Genomic DNA, 24,130 nt, shown 5'->3' on the forward strand with positions numbered 1-24,130 from the left:
CAGGGGTGTAGAATTTCAGACCATACATACATTTTGGCACGGTGGTTTCAACATCACTGTCAAAATCTGAAGTTCGGTATCAACATTTTTGAAAAGCTTAGTCTAAAACAGATCTTTCCCCCGGGTTGTGTGCTCACAGGAACATCAACCCATTGTGACAAAACAACGGAACGTGATTGTGACGTCATCGTGTAAAAACAGCAACCAGAAGTGAAATGTTATTTTTCTGTTTATTATTAAAGTGTTCAGTAAATAATGAAGAGCTTTTTTTTTTTTTTTTTTTTTTTTTTACAACAGCCAAAACACACTATTTATACTCTCACACGTTTTACACCGCATAGACTTACTCCGGTGATACGGATAAATAAAATAATCTGTTTATTTGTAGAAAAAAAAGGCACAAACGGTCTTATTAACAGTCTGATAAACACATTATTATCATTGTCCTCTTCTTCGTTGCTTCCACGTGTTCAGAGATGTTGTCGCACACACACACACACACACACACACACACACACACACACACACACACACACACACACACACACACACACACACACACACACACACACACACAGTCTGAGTCACACTCCAGTCTGATCCAGGTCCAGTCTGCTGCAGTCCGGGATTACAGACAGAGTCCTGGAGACAGACACACACTCCGTCAGTAACACAACAGACGGGGACTCTTGTAGAGAAGTGGGGACGGGGACTCTTGTAGAGAAGGGGGGGGGACTCTTGTAGAGAAGGGGGCTCTTGTCGAGAAGGGGGAGGACTCTTGTAGAGAAGGTGGGGAGTGTGTTGTGAGACTTACTCTCTGATTAAGTCTGTGAGGTAGTAGAAGAAGGGGTCAGGCCTGGAGACAGAACAATACTGACATGTTACCCACTGATATGTTACATACTGATATGTTACCCACTGATATGTTACCCCCTGATATGTTACCCCTGATATGTTACCCACTGATATGTTACACCCTGATATGTTACCCACTGATATGTTACATACTGATATGTTACCCACTGATATGTTACATACTGATATGTTACACACTGATATGTTACCCACTGATATGTTACACACTGATATGTTACACACTGATATGTTACCCCCTGATATGTTACCCACTGATATGTTACCCCCTGATATGTTACATACTGATATGTTACCCACTGATATGTTACCCACTGATATGTTACCCACTGATATGTTACATACTGATATGTTACCCACTGATATGTTACATACTGATATGTTACACACTGATATGTTACCCACTGATATGTTACCCACTGATATGTTACATACTGATATGTTACACACTGATATGTTACATACTGATATGTTACCCACTGATATGTTACATACTGATATGTTACACACTGATATGTTACCCACTGATATGTTACCCACTGATATGTTACCCACTGATATGTTACATACTGATATGTTACCCACTGATATGTTACCCGCTGATATGTTACCCGCTGATATGTTACCCGCTGATATGTTACCCACTGATATGTTACCCACTGATATGTTACACACTGATATGTTACACACTGATATGTTACCCCCTGATATGTTACACACTGATATGTTACCCCCTGATATGTTACCCGCTGATATGTTACACACTGATATGTTACACACTGATATGTTACCCACTGATATGTTACCCACTGATATGTTACCCACTGATATGTTACACACTGATATGTTACCCACTGATATGTTACCCACTGATATGTTACACACTGATATGTTACACACTGATATGTTACACACTGATATGTTACACCCTGATATGTTACACACTGATATGTTACACACTGATATGTTACACACTGATATGTTACACACTGATATGTTACACACTGATATGTTACACACTGATATGTTACACACTGATATGTTACACACTGATATGTTACACACTGATATGTTACACACTGATATGTTACACACTGATATGTTACACACTGATATGTTACCCCCTGATATGTTACATACTGATATGTTACCCACTGATATGTTGTACACACTGATATGTTACACCCTGATATGTTACCCCCTGATATGTTTAGAGTCAGTTCAGAATGACAGAACTCACTGGTCTTTGAGGGAGGAAGAAGGGAAGGAGGAGGGCGACAGCTGGGATCCATCTGCAGAGAAAGAAAACATTCAGCGAGAGACAGACAAAACATGTTCATTCAGTGTGTGTGTACATGGGTGTGTGTGTGTGTGTGTGTGTGTGTGTGTGTACATGGGTGTGTGTGTGTGTGTGTGTGTGTGTGTACATGGGTGTGTGAGAGTGTGTGTGTACATGTGTGTGTGTGTACATGGGTGTGTGAGAGTGTGTGTGTACATGTGTGTGTGTGTGTTTGTGTGTGTGTGTGTGTACATGGGTGTGTGTGTGTGTGTAGATGGGTGTGTGTGAGTGTGTGTGTACATGGGTGTGTGTGTGTGTGTGTGTGTGCGTGTGTGTGTACATGGGTGTGTGTGTGTGTGTGTGTGTGTGTGTGTGTGTGTGTGTGTGTGCATGGGTGTGTGTGTGTGTGCATGGGTGTGTGTGTGTACATGGGTGTGTGTGTGTGTGTGTGTACATGGGTGTGTGTGTGTACATGGGTGTGTGTAAGTGTGTGTGTGTACATGGGTGTGTGTGTAGATGGGTGTGTGTGTGTGTGTAGATGGGTGTGTGTGTGTGTGTAGATGTGTGTGTGTGTGTGTGTGTGTGTGTAGATGGGTGTGTGTGTGTGTGTAGATGGGTGTGTGTGTAGATGGGTGTGTGTGTGTGTGTGTAGATGGGTGTGTGTGTGTGTGTGTGTAGATGGGTGTGTGTGTGTGTGTGTGTGTACATGGGTGTGTGTGTGTGTAGATGTGTGTGTGTGTGTGTGTGTGTGTGTGTGTGTGTGTGTGTGTGTGTACATGGGGGTGTGTGTGTGTGTGTGTGTAGATGGGTGTGTGTGAGTGTGTGTGTAGATGGGTGTGTGTGTGTAGATGGGTGTGTGTGTGTGTAGATGGGTGTGTGTGAGTGTGTGTGAGTACCAGTGTTGTGCAGCTCCACTGCTACCCCTCTGAGGAAGGATTCCAGTGTTCCAGGAGACGAAGACAGCAGCCCAACAAGCCACCTCAAGGCCCACACATGACCCTGCACACACAGAGACACACACGCTGGTCTTACTATTCTTGTGGGGACCAAACAAATTGATTCCCATTCAAAATCCTATTCTTCCTACCCCTTTCCCCTATACATCTAAACATTACCCTTCTTTTACTATCCTTGTGAGGACGTCTGGTCCCTACAACAACAGTAAAGCCCAACACACACATCTAAACATTACCCTGCACACAAATAAATAAACTAGTCAGTCAATCTAGTATAGTGTATTACCGGAACTACACACAAATAAATAAACTAGTCAATCTAGTATAGTGTATTACCGGAACTACACACAAATAAATAAACAAGTTAATCTAGTATATAGTATTACCGGAACTACACACAAATAAATAAACAAGTTAATCTAGTATATAGTATTACCGGAACTAAACACAAATAAATAAACAAGTTAATCTAGTACATAGTATTACCGGAACTACACACAAATAAATAAACAAGTTAATCTAGTATATAGTATTACCTGAACTACACACAAATAAATAAACAAGTTAATCTAGTATATAGGATTAACAGGACCTACACACAAATAAATAAACAAGTTCATCTAGTATATAGTATTACCGGAACTAAACACAAATAAATAAACAAGTTAATCTAGTACATAGTATTACCGGAACTACACACAAATAAATAAACAAGTTAATCTAGTATATAGTATTACCTGAACTACACACAAATAAATAAACAAGTTAATCTAGTATATAGTATTACCGGAACTACACACAAATAAATAAACAAGTTAATCAGGTATTACCGGAACTAAACACAAATAAATAAACTAGTCAATCTAGTATATAGTATTACCGGAACTACACACAATTAAATACCTTGTAATAGTTGAGGACAGGTAGCGCGGAGGTCAGAGGAGAGAGAGGAGGACAGAGGAGAGAGAGGAGGACAGAGGAGAGAGGAGGTCAGAGGAGAAAGCGGGGGTCAGAGGAGAGAGGAGGACAGAGGAGAGAGGAGGACAGAGGAGAGAGAGGAGGTCAGAGGAGAGAGAGGAGGACAGAGGAGAGAGCGGAGGACAGAGGAGAGAGCGGGGGACAGAGGAGAGAGCGGGGGACAGAGGAGAGAGCGGAGGACAGAGGAGAGAGCGGAGGACAGAGGAGAGAGCGGAGGACAGAGGAGAGAGGAGGACAGAGGAGAGGTGTACCTTGTAATAGTTGAGGACGGGTAGAGCGGGGGTCAAAGGTTCGTGGAGGATCCGTAGCGCCAGAGCCTGAGTTATCAATAGCAACAGGGCCTGGTCTGGATACACCTAGATAAACACACACAAGTTACCAACAGCAATCAATTAAAGAAATACACATTAATTATACTTAGGGATGCAAACTGGTGACACCTTTTAGTTGTTGCACTGAAACATGCAATAAATCCCTGCTAGGGGGAAATGCAGGTTTGACCTATGACCTTCACGTTCAGTCTCACAGCTAAAAAAAAAATGTACAGAAAGCATTCTAATATCTAGACTTTACTTCAAATGAGAACGCTTGTCACCATGACAGCCTTTATAATAGAACGCTTGTTACCATGACAGCCTTTATAATAGAACGCTTATTACCATGACAGCCTTAATAATAGAACGCTTGTCACCATGACAGCCTTTATAATAGAACGCTTGTCACCATGACAGCCTTTATAATAGAACGATTGTTACCATGACAGCCTTTATAATAGAACGCGTGTTACCATGACAGCCTTTATAATAGAACGCTTGTTACAATGACAGCCTTTATAATAGAACGCTTGTTACCATGACAGCCTTTATAATAGAACGCTTGTCACCATGACAGCCTTTATAATGGAACGCTTGTTACCATGACAGCCTTTATAATAGAACGCTTGTCACCATGACAGCCTTTATAATAGAACGCTTGTTACCATGACAGCCTTTATAATAGAACGCTTGTCACCATGACAGCCTTTATAATAGAACGCTTGTTACCATGACAGCCTTTATAATGGAACGCTTGTTACCATGACAGCCTTTATAATGGAACGCTTTATAATAGGCTCAGACACAAGAGGTATGTGGCAGAGTCTACAGTCAATCACGGACTACAAAAAGAAAACCAGCACAGTCACGGACCAGGATGTCTTGCTCCCAGGCAGACTAAATAACTTTTTTGCTCGCTTTGAGGACAATACAGTGCCACTGACACGGCCTGCAACAAAAACATGCGGACTCTCCTTCACTGCAGCCGAGGTGAGTAAAACATTTAAACGTGTTAAACCTCGCAAGGCTGCAGGCCCAGACGGCATCCCCAGCCGCTCCCTCAGAGCATGCGCAGACCAGCTGGCTGGTGTGTTTACGGACATATTCAATCAATCCCTATACCAGTCTGCTGTCATCATATGCTTCAAGAGGGCCACCATTGTTCCTGTTCCCAAGAAAGCTAAGGTAACTGAGCTAAACGACTACCGCCCGTAGCACTCACTTCCGTCATCATGAAGTGCTTTGAGAGACTAGTCAAGGACCATATCACCTCCACCCTACCTGACACCCTAGACCCACTCCAATTGGATTACCGCCCAAATAGGTCCACAGACGATGCCACACTGCACACTGCCCTAACCCATCTGGACAAGAGGAATACCTATGTGAGAATGCTGTTCATCGACTACAGCTCGGCATTTAACACCATAGTACCCTCCAAGCTAGTCATCAAGCTCGAGACCCTGGGTCTCGACCCCGCCAAGTGCAATTGGATACTGGACTTCCTGACGGGCTGCCCCCAGGTGGTGAGGGTAGGCAACAACATCTCCACCCCGCTGATCCTCAACACTGGGGCCCCACAAGGGTGCGTTCTGAGTCCTCTCCTGTACTCCCTGTTCACCCACGACTGCGTGGCCACGCACGCCTCCAACTCAATCATCAAGTTTGTGGACGACACAACAGTGGTTGGCTTGATTACCAACAACGACAAGACGGCCTACAGGGAGGAGGTGAGGGCCCTCGGAGTGTGGTGTCAGGAAAATAACCTCACACTCAACGTCAACAAAACTAAGGAGATGATTGTGGACTTCAGGAAACAGCAGAGGGAACACCCCCTATCCACATCGATGGAACAGTAGTGGAGAGAGTAGCAAGTTTTAAGTTCCTCAGCATACACATCACAGACAAACTGAATTGGTCCACTCACACAGACAGCATTGTGAAGAAGGCGCAGCAGCGCCTCTTCAACCTCAGGAGGCTGAAGAAATTCGGCTTGTCACCAAAAGCACTCACAAACTTCTACAGATGCACAATCGAGAGCATCATGGCGGGCTGTATCACCGCCTGGTACGGCAACTGCTCCGCCCACAACCGTAAGGCTCTCCAGAGGGTAGTGAGGTCTGCACAACGCATCACCGGGGGCAAACTACCTGCCCTCCAGGACACCTACACCACCCGATGTTACAGGAAGGCCATAAAGATCATCAAGGACAACAACCACCCGAGCCACTGCCTGTTCACCCCGCTATCATCCAGAGGACGAGGTCAGTACAGGTGCATCAAAGCTGGGACCGAGAGACTGAAAAACAGCTTCTATCTCAAGGCCATCAGACTGTTAAACAGCCCCCACTAACATTGAGTGGCTGCTGCCAACACACTGACTCAACTCCAGCCACTTCAATAATGGGAATTGATGAGAAAGGATGTAAAATATATCACTAGCCACTTTAAACAATGCTACCTAATATAATGTTTACATATCCTACATTATTCATCTCATATGTATACGTATATACTGTACTCTATCATCTACTGCATCCTTATGTAATACATGTATCACTAGCCACTTTAACTATGCCACTTTGTTTACATATTTACATTTACATACTCATCTCATATGTATATACTGTACTCGATACCATCTACTGTATCTTGCCTATGCTGCTCTGCACCAACACTCATTCAAATATCTTTATGTACATATTCTTTATCTCCTTACACTGTGTATAAGACAGTAGATAAGGAATTGTTAGTTAGATTACTTGTTGGTTATTACTGCATTGTCGGAACTAGAAGCACAAGCATTTCGCTACACTTGCATTAACATCTGCTAACCATGTGTATGTGACAAATAAAATTTGATTTGAATAGAAAGCTTTTTACCATGACAATCCCCCTCCTACCTAAACATCTAAATCCACAGTGTCTCCCCCCCATCTAAACATCTAAATCCACAGTGTCCCCCCCATCTAAACATCTAAATCCACAGTGTCTCCCCCATCTAAACATCTAAATCCACAGTCTCCCCCCATCTAAACATCTAAATCCACAGTGTCTCCCCCATCTAAACATCTAAATCCACAGTGTCCCCCCATCTAAACATCTAAATCCACAGTGTCTCCCCCATCTAAACATCTAAATCCACAGTGTCCCCCATCTAAACATCTAAATCCACAGTGTCTCCCCCATATCTAAACATCTAAATCCACAGTGTCCCCCATCTAAACATCTAAATCCACAGTGTCCCCCCATCTAAACATCTAAATCCACAGTGTCCCCCCATCTAAACATCTAAATCCACAGTGTCCCCCCATCTAAACATCTAAATCCACAGTGTCCCCCCCCATCTAAACATCTAAATCCACAGTGTCCCCCCATCTAAACATCTAAATCCACAGTGTCCCCCCATCTAAACATCTAAATCCACAGTGTCTCCCCCCCCATCTAAACATCTAAATCCAGTGTCTCCCCCCATCTAAACATTTAAATCCAGTGTCTCCCCATCTAAACATCTAAATCCACAGTGTCCCCCCCATCTAAACATCTAAATCCACAGTGTCCCCCCATCTAAACATTTAAATCCACAGTGTCTCCCCATCTAAACATTTAAATCCAGTGTCTCCCCCATCTAAACATCTAAATCCACAGTGACCCCCCCATCTAAACATCCAAATCCACAGTGTCCCCCCCATCTAAACATCTAAATCCACAGTGCCCCCCATCTAAACATCCACAGTCTCCCCCCATCTAAACATCTAAATCCACAGTGTCTCCCCCATCTAAACATCTAAATCCACAGTGTCCCCCATCTAAACATCTAAATCCACAGTGTCCCCCCATCTAAACATCTAAATCCACAGTGTCCCCCCATCTAAACATCCAAATCCACAGTGTCCCCCCCCATCTAAACATCTAAATCCACAGTGCCCCCCATCTAAACATCCACAGTCTCCCCCCATCTAAACATCTAAATCCACAGTGTCTCCCCCATCTAAACATCTAAATCCACAGTGTCCCCCCATCTAAACATCTAAATCCACAGTGTCTCCCCATCTAAACATCTAAATCCACAGTGTCCCCATCTAAACATCTAAATCCACAGTGACCCCCCATCTAAACATCTAAATCCACAGTGTCTCCCCCATCTAAACATCTAAATCCACAGTGTCTCCCCTCATCTAAACATCTAAATCCACAGTGTCCCCCCCATCTAAACATCTAAATCCACAGTGTCTCCCCCATCTAAACATCTAAATCCACAGTGTCTCCCCCTCATCTAAACATCTAAATCCACAGTGTCCCCCCATCTAAACATCTAAATCCACAGTGTCTCCCCCCATCTAAACATCTAAATCCACAGTGTCTCCCCCATCTAAACATCTAAATCCACAGTGTCCCCCCATCTAAACATCTAAATCCACAGTGACCCCCATCTAAACATCTAAATCCACAGTGCCCCCCCATCTAAACATCTAAATCCACAGTGTCTCCCCCCATCTAAACATCTAAATCCACAGTGTCCCCCCCCATCTAAACATCTAAATCCACAGTGCCCCCCATCTAAACATCTAAATCCACAGTGTCTCCCCCCCATCTAAACATCTAAATCCACAGTGTCCCCCATCTAAACATCTAAATCCACAGTGTCCCCCCCCATCTAAACATCTAAATCCACAGTGTCTCCCCCATCTAAACATCTAAATCCACAGTGTCTCCCCCATCTAAACATCTAAATCCACAGTGTCCCCCCCCATCTAAACATCTAAATCCACAGTGACCCCCCATCTAAACATCTAAATCCACAGTGCCCCCCCATCTAAACATCTAAATCCACAGTGTCTCCCCCATCTAAACATCTAAATCCACAGTGTCCCCCCCATCTAAACATCTAAATCCACAGTGCCCCCCCCATCTAAACATCTAAATCCACAGTGTCTCCCCCCCCCCATCTAAACATCTAAATCCACAGTGTCCCCCCCATCTAAACATCTAAATCCACAGTGTCTCCCCCCCATCTAAACATCTAAATCCACAGTGTCTCCCCCATCTAAACATCTAAATCCACAGTGTCTCCCCCATCTAAACATCTAAATCCACAGTGTCTCCCCATCTAAACATCTAAATCCACAGTGTCTCTCCCCCATCTAAACATCTAAATCCACAGTGTCTCTCCCCCCATCTAAACATCTAAATCCACAGTGTCTCTCCCCCATCTAAACATCTAAATCCACAGTGACTCCCCCATCTAAACATCTAAATCCACAGTGTCTCCCCATCTAAACATCTAAATCCACAGTGTTTCCCCCCATCTAAACATCTAAATCCACAGTGACCCCCCATCTAAACATCCACAGTGTGTGTATAATGTGAGTTTGTGTGTGGTGTGTGTGTGTCTGGTGTGAGTGTGAACAACGTGTGTGTGGTGTGTGTGTGTCTGGTGTGAGTGTGAACAACGTGAGTGTGGTGTGTGTGTGTGTGTGAGTGTGAACAACGTGAGTGTGTGTGTGTGTGGTGTGAGTGTGAACAACGTGAGTGTGTGTGTGTGTGTGTGGTGTGCCAACCATCAGGAAGGTCCGTGGGATCTGGATGAGGTGTCCCAGAGATCCCTGGTTCAGCAGGATCTCCATGGTAACGTTTCTCGCCTCCTACAAAACACACAATGCTGAAACAACAACAACAGCCCAGAGAAAGACAAGCGTGTGTGTGTGTGTGGTGTGTGTGGTGTGTGTGTGAGTTTGTGTGTGGTGTGTGTGTGGTGTGTGAGTTCGTGTGTGTGGTGTGTGTGGTGTGTGAGTTCGTGTGTGTGGTGTGTGTGTGTGGTGTGTGAGTTCGTGTGTGTGGTGTGTGTGGTGTGTGAGTTCGTGTGTGTGGTGTGTGTGTGTGAGTTCATGTGTGGTGTGTGTGGTGTGTGTGTGTGTGAGTTCATGTGTGGTGTGTGGTGTGTGTGAGTTCGTGTGTGTGGTGTGTGTGTGGTGTGTGTGGTGTGTGTGTGTGTGAGTTCGTGTGTGGTGTGTGGTGTGTGTGAGTTCGTGTGTGTGGTGTGTGTGTGTGAGTTCGTGTGTGTGGTGTGTGTGTGTGGTGTGTGTGGTGTGTGTGTGTGTGGTGTGTGTGTGTGAGTTCGTGTGTGGTGTGTGAGTTTGTGTGTGGTGTGTGTGTGTGGTGTGTGGTGTGTGGTGTGTGGTGTGTGTGTGTGTGTGTGTGTGTGTGTGTGTGTGTGTGTGGTGTGTGTGAGTTCGTGTGTGGGGTGTGTGTGTGGTGTGTGTTCGTGTGTGGGGTGTGTGGTGTGTGTGTGTGGTGTGTGGTGTGTGTGGTGTGTGTGTGTGGTGTGTGTGGTGTGTGTGTGGTGTGTGGTGTGTGTGTGTGTGTGTGTGTGTGTGTGTGGTGTGTGTGTGTGTGTGTGTGTGTGTGTGTGTGTGGTGTGTGGTGTGTGGTGTGTGGTGGTGTGTGTGGTGTGTGTGTGTGGTGTGTGTGTGAGTTTGTGTGTGGTGTGTGTGTGTGGTGTGTGGTGTGTGGTGTGTGGTGTGTGTGTGTGTGTGTGTGTGGTGTGTGTGTGTGTGTGTGGTGTGTGTGAGTTCGTGTGTGGTGTGTGTGTGTGGTGTGTGTGTGTGTGTGTGTGGTGTGTGGTGTGTGTGTGTGTGTGTGTGTGTGGTGTGTGGTGTGTGTGGTGTGTGTGGTGTGTGTGTGTGGTGTGTGGTGTGTGTGGTGTGTGTGTGTGGTGTGTGGTGTGTGTGTGTACCGTCAGAAAGGCAGGGTCAGGAGGACCAGCAGGAGAATTGAGCACGTGGAGAAAGTATGCCCAACTCTGAGACTGAAACACAGATACACACATTATGTCCACACAGGTTGAATGACTGCCCATTTCTGAGTTTCAGCGGTCTGAGTTTCAGCGCTCTGAGGTCTGAGTTTCAGCGCTCTGAGGTCTGAGTTTCAGCGGTCTGAAGTTCAGGGTTCTCGACTTAAGGTTGTGAGACTCACGTCCTTGTAGACAGCCATGTTGCTCTTCAGAACCCTCAGGCCAAACTTCACCACCTCGACCTGCCTGGGAACCACAGCACCTAGAAGAAGAAGAGGAAGGATGACAGGACAAGAGAGAGGAGAGAGGGAGGAGGACAGGACAAGACGAGGGGAGGATGACAGGACAAGAGAGAGGAGGGAGGAAGGATGACAGGACAAGAGAGAGGAGGGAGGAAGGATGACAGGACAAGAGAGAGGAGAGAGGGAGGGAGGAGGGACAGGACAAGACAAGAGAGAGGGAGGGAGGGAGGGGGGAGGAGGACAGGACAAGAGAGAGGAGGGAGGAGGACAGGACAAGAGAGAGGAGGGAGGACAAGAGGAGGGAGGGGAGGACAGGACAAAAGAGAGGAGGGAGGGAGGAGGACAGGACAAGCGGAGAGGAGGGAGGGGAGGACAGGACAAGAGAGGAGGGAGGGAGGAGGACAGGACAAGAGAGAGGAGTGAGGGAGGAGGACAGGACAAGAGAGAGGAGGGATGGAGGAGGACAGGACAAGAGAGAGGAGGGAGGGAGGAGGACAAGACGAGGGGAGAGAGGGAGGAGGACAGGACAAGAGAGAGGAGAGAGGGAGGAGGACAGGACAAGAGAGAGGGTGAGAGAGGGAGGAGGACAGGACAAGAGAGAGGAGGGAGGGAGGGAGGGAGGAGGACAGGACAAGAGAGAGTTAGGAGGGAGGGAGGGAGGAGGACAGGACAAGAGAGAGGAGGGAGGGAGGAGGACAGGACAAGAGAGAGGAGGGAGAGAGGAGGACAGGACAAGAGAGAGGAGGGAGGGAGGAGGACAGGACAAGAGAGAGGAGAGATGGAGGAGGACAGGACAAGACAAGTGTGTGTGTATATCAGACAGGAGAAAGCTAGATGTGTGTGTATATATCTAACCTTTGACCTCCTCCCAGGGAGTGTCGGGAGAGAGGGGCTGCGTTGCAATGGCAGCGGTGGCGCTGGGCGCGGTTGCCGTGGTGATGATGCGTAGGTAGAGGGTGAAGAGGCGAGGCGTTAGGCGGCAGACGGGGCAGCAGACCCCAGGGGGCGGAGAGAAGAAGGAGGAGAGGGCGGAGCTAAAGTCCCCAGCCTTCATCAGGAAGAGAGGGATCAGATCCCGCACCGCCTGGACACTAGAGTAGACACACACACGTTAGGCACACGGACAAGCATTAAACACACACACGTTAGGCACACAGAGTACAAGCATTAAACACACACACGGCACACGGACAAGCATTAAACACACACACACACGGCACACGGACAAGCATTAAACACACACACACACGGCACACGGACAAGCATTAAACACACACACACACGTTAGGCACACGGACAAGCATTAAACACACACACACACGTTAGGCACACGGACAAGCATTAAACACACACACACACGGCACACGGACAAGCATTAAACACACACACACACACACAGGTTACACAGAGTTAGGCACACGGACAAGCATTAAACACACACACACACACACGTTAGGCACACGGACAAGCATTAAACACACACACACACACGTTAGGCACACGGACAAGCATTAAACACACACACACACACACACGGTTAGGCACACGGACAGGTAGCATTAAACACACAGGTAGATACACACACAATTAAAACAAATAAGCATTACACAAGTACATATATAACAGGTAATACAGAGTAACAGGTAGATACAAGTACAGGTAGATAACAGAGATACCAGAGTACCAGAGTAACAGGTAGATAGAGTAGAGTAACAGGTAGATACAGAGTACAGAGTACCAGAGTAACAGGTAGATACAGAGTAACAGGTAGATACAGAGTACCAGAGTAACAGGTAGATACAGAGTACCAGAGTAACAGGTAGATACAGAGTAACAGGTAGATACAGAGTAGTACAGGTAGATAAGAGTAACAGGTAGATAACAGGTAGATACAGAGTAACAGGTAGATACAGAGTAACAGAGTAACAGGTAACAGATACAGAGTAACAGGTAGATACAGAGTAACAGAGTAACAGGTAGATACAGGTAGATACAGAGTACAGAGTAACAGAGTAACAGGTAGATACAGAGTAACAGGTAGATACAGAGTAACAGGTAGATACAGAGTAACAGGTAGATACAGAGTAACAGGTAGATACAGAGTAACAGGTAGATAGGTAACAGATACAGAGTACAGAGTAACAGGTAGATACAGAGTAACAGGTAGATACAGAGTAACAGAGTAACAGAGTAACAGGTAGATACAGAGTAACAGAGTAACAGTAGATACAGAGTAGATACAGGTAGTAACAGAGTACAGAGTAACAGGTAGATACAGAGTAACAGGTAGATACAGAGTAACAGGTAGATACAGAGTAACAGGTAGATACAGAGTAACAGGTAGATACAGAGTACCAGGTAGATACAGAGTAACAGGTAGATACAGAGTAACAGGTAGATACAGAGTACCAGAGTAACAGGTAGATACAGAGTAACAGGTAGATACAGAGTAACAGGTAGATACAGAGTAAGAGTAACAGGTAGATACAGAGTAAGAGTAACAGGTAGATACAGAGTAACAGGTAGATACAGAGTACCAGAGTAACAGGTAGATACAGAGTAACAGGTAGATACAGAGTACCAGGTAGATACAGAGTACAGAGTAACAGGTAGATACAGAGTAACAGGTAGATACAGAGTAACAGGTAGATACAGAGTACCAGAGTAACAGGTAGATACAGAGTAACAGAGTAACAGGTAGATACAGAGTAACAGGTAGATACAGAGTAACAGATACAGAGTAACAGGTAACAGGTATACAGAGTACAGAGTAGATACAGAGTAACAGGTAGATACAGAGTAACAGGTAGATACAGAGTAACAGGTAACAGATACAGAGTACCAGAGTAACAGGTAGATACAGAGTAACAGGTAGTAACAGAGTAACAGATACAGAGTACCAGAGTAACAGGTAGATACAGAGTAACAGGTAGATACAGAGTAATACAGAGTAACAGGTAGATACAGAGTAACAGGTAGATACAGAGTACCAGAGTAACAGGTAGATACAGAGTAACAGGTAGAGTAAGAGTAACAGGTAGATACAGAGTACCAGAGTAACAGGTAGATACAGAGTAACAGGTAGATACAGAGTAACAGGTAGATACAGAGTAACAGGTAGATACAGAGTAACAGGTAGATACAGAGTACAGAGTAACAGGTAGATACAGAGTAACAGGTAGATACAGAGTAACAGGTAGATAGAGTAACAGGTAGATACAGAGTAACAGGTAGATACAGAGTAACAGAGTAACAGGTAGATACAGAGTAACAGGTAGATACAGAGTACCAGAGTAACAGGTAGATACAGAGTAACAGGTAGATACAGAGTAACAGAGTAACAGGTAGTACAGAGTAACAGGTAGATACAGAGTAACAGAGTAACAGGTAGATACAGAGTAACAGAGTAACAGGTAGATACAGAGTAACAGGTAGATACAGAGTAACAGGTAGATACAGAGTAACAGGTAACAGGTAGATACAGAGTAACAGAGTAGAGTACAGGTAGATACAGAGTAACAGGTAGATACAGAGTACCAGAGTAACAGGTAGATACAGAGTACCAGAGTAACAGGTAGATACAGAGTACCAGAGTAACAGGTAGATACAGAGTACCAGAGTAACAGGTAGATACAGAGTAACAGGTAGATACAGAGTAACAGAGGTAGATACAGAGTAACAGGTAGATACAGAGTAACAGAGTAACAGGTAGATACCAGAGAGTAACAGGTAACAGGTAGATACAGAGTAACAGGTAGATAGATACAGAGTAACAGGTAGATACAGAGTAACAGGTAGATACAGAGTAGATACAGAGTAACAGGTAGATACAGAGTAACAGGTAGATACAGAGTAACAGGTAGATACAGAGTAACAGGTAGTACAGAGTAACAGGTAGATACAGAGATACAGAGTAACAGGTAGATACAGAGTACAGGTAGATACAGAGTAACAGGTAGATACAGAGTAACAGGTAGATACAGAGTACCAGAGTAACAGAGTAACAGGTAGGTAGATACAGAGTAACAGAGTAACAGATACAGAGATAACAGGTAGATACAGAGTAACAGGTAGATACAGAGTAACCAGGTAGTAACAGGTAGATACAGAGTACAGGTAGATACAGAGTAACAGAGTAACAGGTAGATACAGAGTAACAGAGTAACAGGTAGATACAGAGTAACAGGTAACAGGTAGATACAGAGTAACAGGTAGATACAGAGTAACAGGTAGATACAGGTAACAGGTAGATACAGAGTAACAGGTAGAGTAACAGGTAGATACCAGAGTAACAGGTAGATACAGAGTAACAGAGTAACAGGTAGATACAGAGTAACAGGTAGATACAGAGTAACAGGTAGATACAGAGTAACAGGTAGATACAGAGTAACAGGTAGATACAGAGTAACAGGTAGATACAGAGTAACAGAGTAACAGGTAGATACAGAGTAACAGGTAGATACAGAGTAACAGGTACAGAGTAACAGGTAGATACAGAGTAACAGAGTAGATACAGAGTAACAGGTAGATACAGAGTAACAGAGTAACAGGTAGATACAGAGTAACAGGTAGATACAGAGTAACAGGTAGATACAGAGTAACAGAGTAACAGGTAGATACAGAGTAACAGGTAGATACAGAGTAACAGAGTAACAGGTAGATACAGAGTAACCAGAGTAACAGGTAGATACAGAGTAACAGTAACAGGTAGATACAGAGTAACCAGAGTAACAGGTAGATACAGAGTAACAGGTAGATACAGAGTAACAGGTAGATACAGAGTACCAGAGTAACAGGTAGATACAGAGTACCAGAGTAACAGGTAGATACAGAGTAACAGAGTAACAGGTAGATACAGAGTAACAGGTAACAGGTAGATACAGAGTAACAGGTAGAGTAACAGGTAGATACAGAGTAACAGGTAGATACAGAGTAACAGGTAGATACAGAGTACAGGTAGATAAGAGTAACAGGTAGATACAGAGTAACAGGTAGATACAGAGATACAGGTAGATACAGAGTAACAGGTAGATACAGAGTAACAGGTAGATACAGAGTAACAGGTAGATACAGAGTAACAGGTAGATACAGAGTACCAGAGTAACAGGTAGATACAGAGTAACAGGTAACAGGTAGATAACAGAGTAACAGAGTAACAGGTAGATACAGAGTAACAGGTAATACAGGTAGATACAGAGTACAGAGTAACAGGTAGATACAGAGTAACAGGTAACAGGTAGATACAGAGTACAGAGTAACAGGTAGATACAGAGTAACAGGTAATACAGGTAGATACAGAGTAACAGGTAGATACAGAGTAACAGGTAGATACAGAGTAACAGGTAGATACAGAGTAACAGGTAGATACAGAGTACAGAGTAACAGGTAGATACAGAGTAACAGGTAACAGGTAGATACAGAGTAACAGGTAGATACAGAGTAACAGGTAGATACAGAGTAACAGGTAGATACAGAGTAACAGGTAGACAGAGTAGAGTACAGAGTACAGAGTAACAGGTAGATACAGAGTAACAGAGTAACAGGTAGATACAGAGTACCAGAGTAACAGAGTAACAGGTAGATACAGAGTAACAGGTAGATACAGAGTACAGAGTAACAGGTAGATACAGAGTAACCAGAGTAACAGGTAGATACAGAGTAACAGAGTAACAGGTAGATACAGAGTAACAGGTAACAGGTAGATACAGAGTAACAGAGTAACAGATACAGAGTAACAGAGTAGATAGGAGTAACAGAGTAACAGGTAGATACAGAGTAACAGGTAGATACAGAGTAACAGGTAGATACAGAGTAACAGGTAGATACAGAGTACCAGAGTAACAGGTAGATACAGAGTAACAGGTAGATACAGAGTAACAGGTAGATACAGAGTAACAGGTAGATACAGAGTACCAGGTAGATACAGAGTAACAGGTAGATACAGAGTAACAGGTAGATACAGAGTACAGGTAGATACAGAGTAACAGGTAACAGAGTACCAGAGTAACAGGTAGATACAGAGTAACAGGTAGATACAGAGTACAGAGTAACAGGTAGATACAGAGTAACAGATACAGAGTACAGAGTAACAGGTAGATACAGAGTAACAGGTAGATACAGAGTAACAGGTAGATACAGAGTACCAGAGTAACAGGTAGATACAGAGTACCAGAGTAACAGGTAGATACAGAGTAACAGGTAACAGATACAGAGTAACAGAGTAACAGGTAGATACAGAGTAACAGGTAGATACAGAGTAACAGGTAGATACAGAGTAACAGGTAGATACAGAGTAACAGGTAGATACAGAGTACAGAGTAACAGGTAGATACAGAGTAACAGAGTAACAGGTAGATACAGAGTACCAGAGTAACAGGTAGATACAGAGTACCAGAGTAACAGGTAGATACAGAGTAACAGAGTAACAGGTAGATACAGAGTAACAGGTAGATACAGAGTAACAGGTAACAGGTAGATACAGAGTAACAGGTAGATACAGAGTAACAGGTAGATACAGAGTACCAGAGTAACAGGTAGATACAGAGTAACAGGTAGATACAGAGTAACAGGTAGATACAGAGTAAGAGTAACAGGTAGATACAGAGTAACAGGTAGATACAGAGTACAGAGAGTACAGAGTAAGAGTAACAGGTAGATACAGAGTAACAGGTAGATACAGAGTAACAGGTAGATACAGAGTACAGAGTAACAGGTAGATACAGAGTAACAGGTAGATACAGAGTAACAGGTAACAGATACAGAGTAACAGGTAGATACAGAGTACCAGAGTAACAGGTAGATACAGAGTACCAGAGTAACAGGTAGATACAGAGTAACAGGTAGATACAGAGTACCAGAGTAACAGTAACAGGTAGATACAGAGTACCAGAGTAACAGGTAGATACAGAGTACCAGAGTAACAGGTAGATACAGAGTAACAGGTAGATACAGAGTAACAGGTAGATACAGAGTAACAGGTAGATACAGAGTAACAGAGTAGATAACAGGTAGTAGAGTAACAGGTAGATACAGAGTAACAGGTAGATACAGAGTAAGAGTAACAGGTAGATACAGAGTAACAGGTAGATAACAGAGTAACAGGTAGATACAGAGTAACAGGTAGTAACAGAGTAACAGGTAGATACAGAGTAACAGGTAGATACAGAGTAACAGGTAACAGGTATACAGAGTAACAGGTAGATACAGAGTAACAGAGTACCAGAGTAACAGGTAGATACAGAGTACAGAGTAACAGAGTAACAGGTAGATACAGAGTAACAGGTAGATACAGAGTAACAGGTAGATACAGAGTAACAGAGTAAGAGTAACAGGTAATACAGAGATACAGAGTAACAGGTAGATACAGAGTAACAGAGTAACAGGTAGATACAGAGTAACAGAGTAACAGGTAGATACAGAGTAACAGGTAACAGGTAGATACAGAGTAACAGGTAGATACAGAGTACAGAGTAACAGGTAGATACAGAGTACAGAGATAACAGGTAGATACAGAGTAACAGGTAGATACAGAGTACCAGAGTAACAGGTAGATACAGAGTAACAGGTAGATACAGAGTAACAGGTAGATACAGAGTAACAGGTAACAGGTATACAGAGTACCAGAGTAACAGGTAGATACAGAGTAACAGGTAGATACAGAGTAACAGGTAACAGGTAGATACAGAGTAACAGGTAGATACAGAGTAGTAACAGGTAGATACAGAGTAACAGGTAGATACAGAGTACCAGAGTAACAGGTAGATACAGAGTAACAGGTAGATACAGAGTAACAGGTAGATACAGAGTAACAGGTAGATACAGAGTAACAGGTAGATAACAGGTAGATACAGAGTAACAGTAGATACAGTAACAGGTAGATACAGAGTAACAGGTAGATACAGAGTAAACAGGTAGATACAGAGTAACAGGTAGATACAGAGTAACAGGTAATAGAGTAGATACAGAGTAACAGGTAGATACAGAGTAACAGGTAGATACAGAGTAACAGGTAGATACAGAGTAACAGGTAGATACAGAGTAACAGGTAGATACAGAGTAACAGGTAGATACAGAGTAACAGAGTAACAGGTAGATACAGAGTAACAGGTAGATACAGAGTAACAGAGTAACAGGTAGATACAGAGTAACAGGTAGATACAGAGTAACAGGTAGATACAGAGTAACAGGTAGATACAGAGTAACAGAGTAACAGGTAGATACAGAGTAACAGAGTAATACAGAGTAAGAGTAACAGGTAGATACAGAGTACCAGGTAGATAAGAGTAACAGGTAGATAGAGTACCAGAGTAACAGGTAGATACAGAGTACAGGTAGATACAGAGTAACAGGTAGATACAGAGTAACAGGTAGATACAGAGTAACAGAGTAACAGAGTAACAGGTATACAGAGTAACTGCAGAGTAACAGGTAGATACAGAGTAACAGGTAGATACAGAGTAACAGGTAGATACAGAGTAACAGGTAGATACAGAGTAACAGGTAGATACAGAGTAACAGGTAGATACAGAGTAACAGGTAGATACAGAGTACAGAGTAACAGGTAGATACAGAGTAACAGGTAGATACAGAGTAAGAGTAACAGGTAGATACAGAGTAACAGGTAGATACAGAGTAAGAGTAACAGGTAGATAGATACAGAGTAACAGGTAGATACAGAGTAACAGAGTAACAGGTAGATACAGAGTAACAGGTAGATACAGAGTACCAGATAACAGGTAGATACAGAGTAACAGGTAGATACAGAGTACAGAGTAACAGGTAGATACAGAGTAGAGTAACAGGTAGATACAGAGTAACAGGTAGATACAGAGTAACAGGTAGATACAGAGTACCAGAGTAACAGGTAGATACAGAGTACCAGAGTAACAGGTAGATACAGAGTAACAGGTAGATACAGAGTAAAGGTAGATACAGAGTAACAGGTAGATACAGAGTAACAGGTAGATACAGAGTAACAGGTAGATAACAGAGTAACAGGTAGATACAGAGTAACAGGTAGATACAGAGTACCAGAGTACAGGTAGATACAGAGTAACAGGTAGATACAGAGTAACAGGTAGATACAGAGTAACAGGTAGATACAGAGTAACAGAGTAACAGGTAGATACAGAGTACCAGAGTAACAGGTAGATACAGAGTAACAGGTAGATACAGAGTAACAGAGTAACAGGTAGATACAGAGTACCAGAGTAACAGGTAGATACAGAGTAACAGGTAGATACAGAGTAAGAGTAATACAGGTAGATAGAGTACAGAGTAACAGGTAGATACAGAGTAACAGGTAGATACAGAGTACCAGAGTAACAGGTAGATACAGAGTAACAGGTAGATACAGAGTAACAGGTAGATAACAGAGATACAGAGTTACAGAGTAACAGGTAGATACAGAGTAACAGGTAGATACAGAGTAACAGGTAGATACAGAGTAACAGGTAGATACAGAGTAACAGGTAGATACAGAGTAACAGGTAGATACAGAGTAACAGAGTAACAGGTAGATACAGAGTAACAGAGTAACAGGTAGATACAGAGTAACAGGTAGATACAGAGTAAGAGTAACAGGTAGATACAGAGTAACAGGTAGATACAGAGTAACAGGTAGATACAGAGATACAGAGTAACAGGTAGATACAGAGTAACAGGTAGATACAGAGTAACAGGTAGATACAGAGTAACAGGTAACAGAGATACAGAGTAACAGGTAGATACAGAGTAACAGGTAGATACAGAGTAACAGGTAGATACAGAGTAACCAGAGTAACAGGTAGATACAGAGTACCAGAGTAACAGGTAGATACAGAGTAACAGGTAACAGGTATGCTGGTCATTTATGTTTGAACATCTTGGCCATGTTCTGTGGCACAGCCAGAAGAGGACTGGCCACCCACATAGCCTGGTGAGGTTTCTTCCTAGGTGTTTTCTAAAGTTTTTCCTAGCCACCGTGCTGCATTGCTTGCTGTTTGGGGTTTGTGGGTTTCTGTACAGCCTTTGTGATGGTGTATATAAATAAATTTGATTTGATTTGATTTTGATTTGACATGATGGTTGACTGCTGATTGTGATGGTAAATACCTGCACATGTGTGGACCAGTTGACTGGTTGTGATGGTAAATACCTACTTGTGTGGAGTGTGCTGAGACGGAGACCTCAGTACTAATGGAATCCATGACCTTAGACCCAATTGGATATTAAACCTGCACAAACGAGCAGATTGTGATGGTAAATACAACTAATGTTTCAGACAGGACAACAGCAGCAGATAAATCCCGTTAACACGGAGACCAGCAGGACATCTGAAACACACAGCCTGGAACAAACACATTAACGCTGTCCCTTTAACACGGAGACAGCAGGACATTGACAAAGTGGACCAGTTGACTGATTATTAATTATGGTAAATACATACAATGTCTGTCCCTTTAACACTGAGACCAGCAGGACATCTGACCAGATGGAACACACACATTAACGGTCTGTCCCTTTACCTCACACACATTAACGGTCTGTCCCTTTAACACTGTGAAGGGTACCAAATTGACTGCTGATTGTGGAAGTAGGTAAAACCTGCATGACCTCGTGGACCAGTTGACTGCTGATTGTGATGGTAAATACCTGCACATGACCTCGTGACCAGTTGACTGCTGATTGTGATGGTAAATACCTCTGACACATGACAAACACTGTCCCTTTAACACGGAGACCAGCAGGACATCTGACCAGGGGAGAACACACAGCCTGGAACACACACATTAACGGTCTGTCCCTTTAACACTGAGACCAGCAGGACATCTGACCAGGGGAGAACACACAGCCTGGAACACACACATTAACGGTCTGTCCCTTTAACACTGAGACCACCAGCAGGACATCTGACCAGGGGACATCTGACCAGGGGAGAACACACAGCCTGGAACACACACATTAACGGTCTGTCCCTTTAACACTGAGACCAGCAGGACATCTGACCAGGGGAGAACACACAGCCTGGAACAAACACATTAACGGTCTGTCCCTTTAACACTGAGACCAGCAGGACATCTGACCAGGGGAGAACACACAGCCTGGAACAGACACATTAACGGTCTGTCCCTTTAACACTGAGACCAGCAGGACATCTGACCAGGGGAGAACACACAGCCTGGAACACACACATTAACGGTCTGTCCCTTTAACACGGAGACCAGCAGGACATCTGACCAGGGAGAACACACAGCCTGGAACACACACATTAACGGTCTGTCCCTTTAACACTGAGACCAGCAGGACATCTGACCAGGGGAGAACACACAGCCTGGAACAGACACATTAACACCCTTTATCTGACCAGGGAGAACACACAGCCTGGAACAGACACATTAACGGTCTGTCCCTTTAACACGGAGACCAGCAGGACATCTGACCAGGGGAGAACACACAGCCTGGAACACACACACATTAACGGTCTGTCCCTTTAACAGAACTGAAAGGGGAGGGTCTGTCTGTACCTGTTTCTCAGAGCGATGCAGCTGGGAGGAAGGGGGAGGGTCTGGTCTGTACCTGTTTCTCAGAGCGATGCAGCTGGGAGGTAGGGGGAGGGTCTGGTCTGTACTGTTTCTCAGAGCGATGCAGCTGGGAGGAAGGGGGAGGGTCTGGTCTTTACCTGTTTCTCAGAGCGATGCAGCTGGGAGGTAGGGGGAACAGGGTCTGTACCTGTTTCTCAGAGCGATGCAGCTGGGAGGTAGGGGGAGGATATCTGTACCTGTTTCTCAGAGCGATGCAGCTGGGAGGTAGGGGGAGGGTCTGGTCTGTACCTGTTTCTCAGAGCGATGCAGCTGGGAGGAAGGGGGAGGGTCTGTACCTGTTTCTCAGAGCGATGCAGCTGGGAGGTAGGGGGGAGGGGGGGTCTGGTCTGTACCTGTTTCTCAGAGCGATGCAGCTGGGAGGAAGGGGGAGGGTCTGGTCTGTACCTGTTTCTCAGAGCGATGCAGCTGGGAGGTAAGGGGGAGGGTCTGGTCTGTACCTGTTTCTCAGAGCGATGCAGCTGGGAGGTAGGGGGGGGTCTGGTCTGTACCTGTTTCTCAGAGCGATGCAGCTGGGAGGTAGGGGGAGGGTCTGGTCTGTACCTGTTTCTCAGAGCGATGCAGCTGGGAGGTAGGGGGAGGGTCTGTACCTGTTTCTCAGAGCGATGCAGCTGGGAGGTAGGGGGAGGGTCTGGTCTGTACCTGTTTCTCAGAGCGATGCAGCTGGGAGGAAGGGGGAGGGTCTGGTCTGTACCTGTTTCTCAGAGCGATGCAGCTGGGAGGAAGGGGGAGGGTCTGTCTGTACCTGTTTCTCAGAGCGATGCAGCTGGGAGGAAGAGGGTCTGGCTGGGAGGAAGGGGGAGGGTCTGTACCTGTTTCTCAGAGTGATGCAGCTGGGAGGAAGGGGGAGGGTCTGGTCTGTACCTGTTTCTCAGAGCGATGCAGCTGGGAGGTAGGGGGAGGGTCTGTACCTGTTTCTCAGAGCGATGCAGCTGGGAGGAAGGGGAGGGTCTGGTCTGTACCTGTTTCTCAGAGCGATGCAGCTGGGAGGTAGGGGGAGGGTCTGTCTGTACCTGTTTCTCAGAGCGATGCAGCTGGGAGGAAGGGGGAGGGTCTGTACCTGTTTCTCAGGCAGCTGGGAGGAAGGGGGAGGGTCTGGTCTGTACCTGTTTCTCA

General features: G+C 44.6%; 1 protein-coding gene across 1 annotated transcript; it reads right to left on the reverse strand.

Moving 5' to 3' along the window:
• Window positions 1-289: 289 nt before the first annotated feature.
• LOC135528879 (uncharacterized) lies at window positions 290-22,075 on the reverse strand. Its single transcript, XM_064957915.1, has 10 exons — window positions 22,068-22,075; window positions 12,291-12,526; window positions 11,376-11,455; window positions 11,137-11,208; window positions 9,962-10,045; window positions 4,338-4,442; window positions 3,049-3,151; window positions 2,114-2,165; window positions 815-856; window positions 290-642 (listed from the first exon to the last, which is right to left on the reverse strand). The coding sequence occupies exons 1-10, from the start codon at window positions 22,073-22,075 to the stop codon at window positions 585-587; spliced, it is 840 nt and encodes a 279-aa protein (XP_064813987.1). The 3' UTR covers window positions 290-584.
• Window positions 22,076-24,130: the final 2,055 nt, after the last annotated feature.

Source organism: Oncorhynchus masou, unplaced genomic scaffold (assembly GCF_036934945.1).
Source record: "Oncorhynchus masou masou isolate Uvic2021 unplaced genomic scaffold, UVic_Omas_1.1 unplaced_scaffold_1054, whole genome shotgun sequence".
NCBI lineage: Eukaryota > Metazoa > Chordata > Actinopteri > Salmoniformes > Salmonidae > Oncorhynchus > Oncorhynchus masou.

What these genes read in the sequence shown, in the direction of transcription:
- LOC135528879 (XM_064957915.1), bottom strand. An exon ending in CCGTCCTCAACTATTACAAG is followed by an intron (nt 3,152 to 4,337) that starts GTACACCTCTCC and finishes CTGTGTGTGCAG; the next exon opens with GGTCATGTGTGGGCCTTGAG. An exon ending in AGTGGAGCTGCACAACACTG is followed by an intron (nt 2,166 to 3,048) that starts GTACTCACACAC and finishes CTTTCTCTGCAG; the next exon opens with ATGGATCCCAGCTGTCGCCC.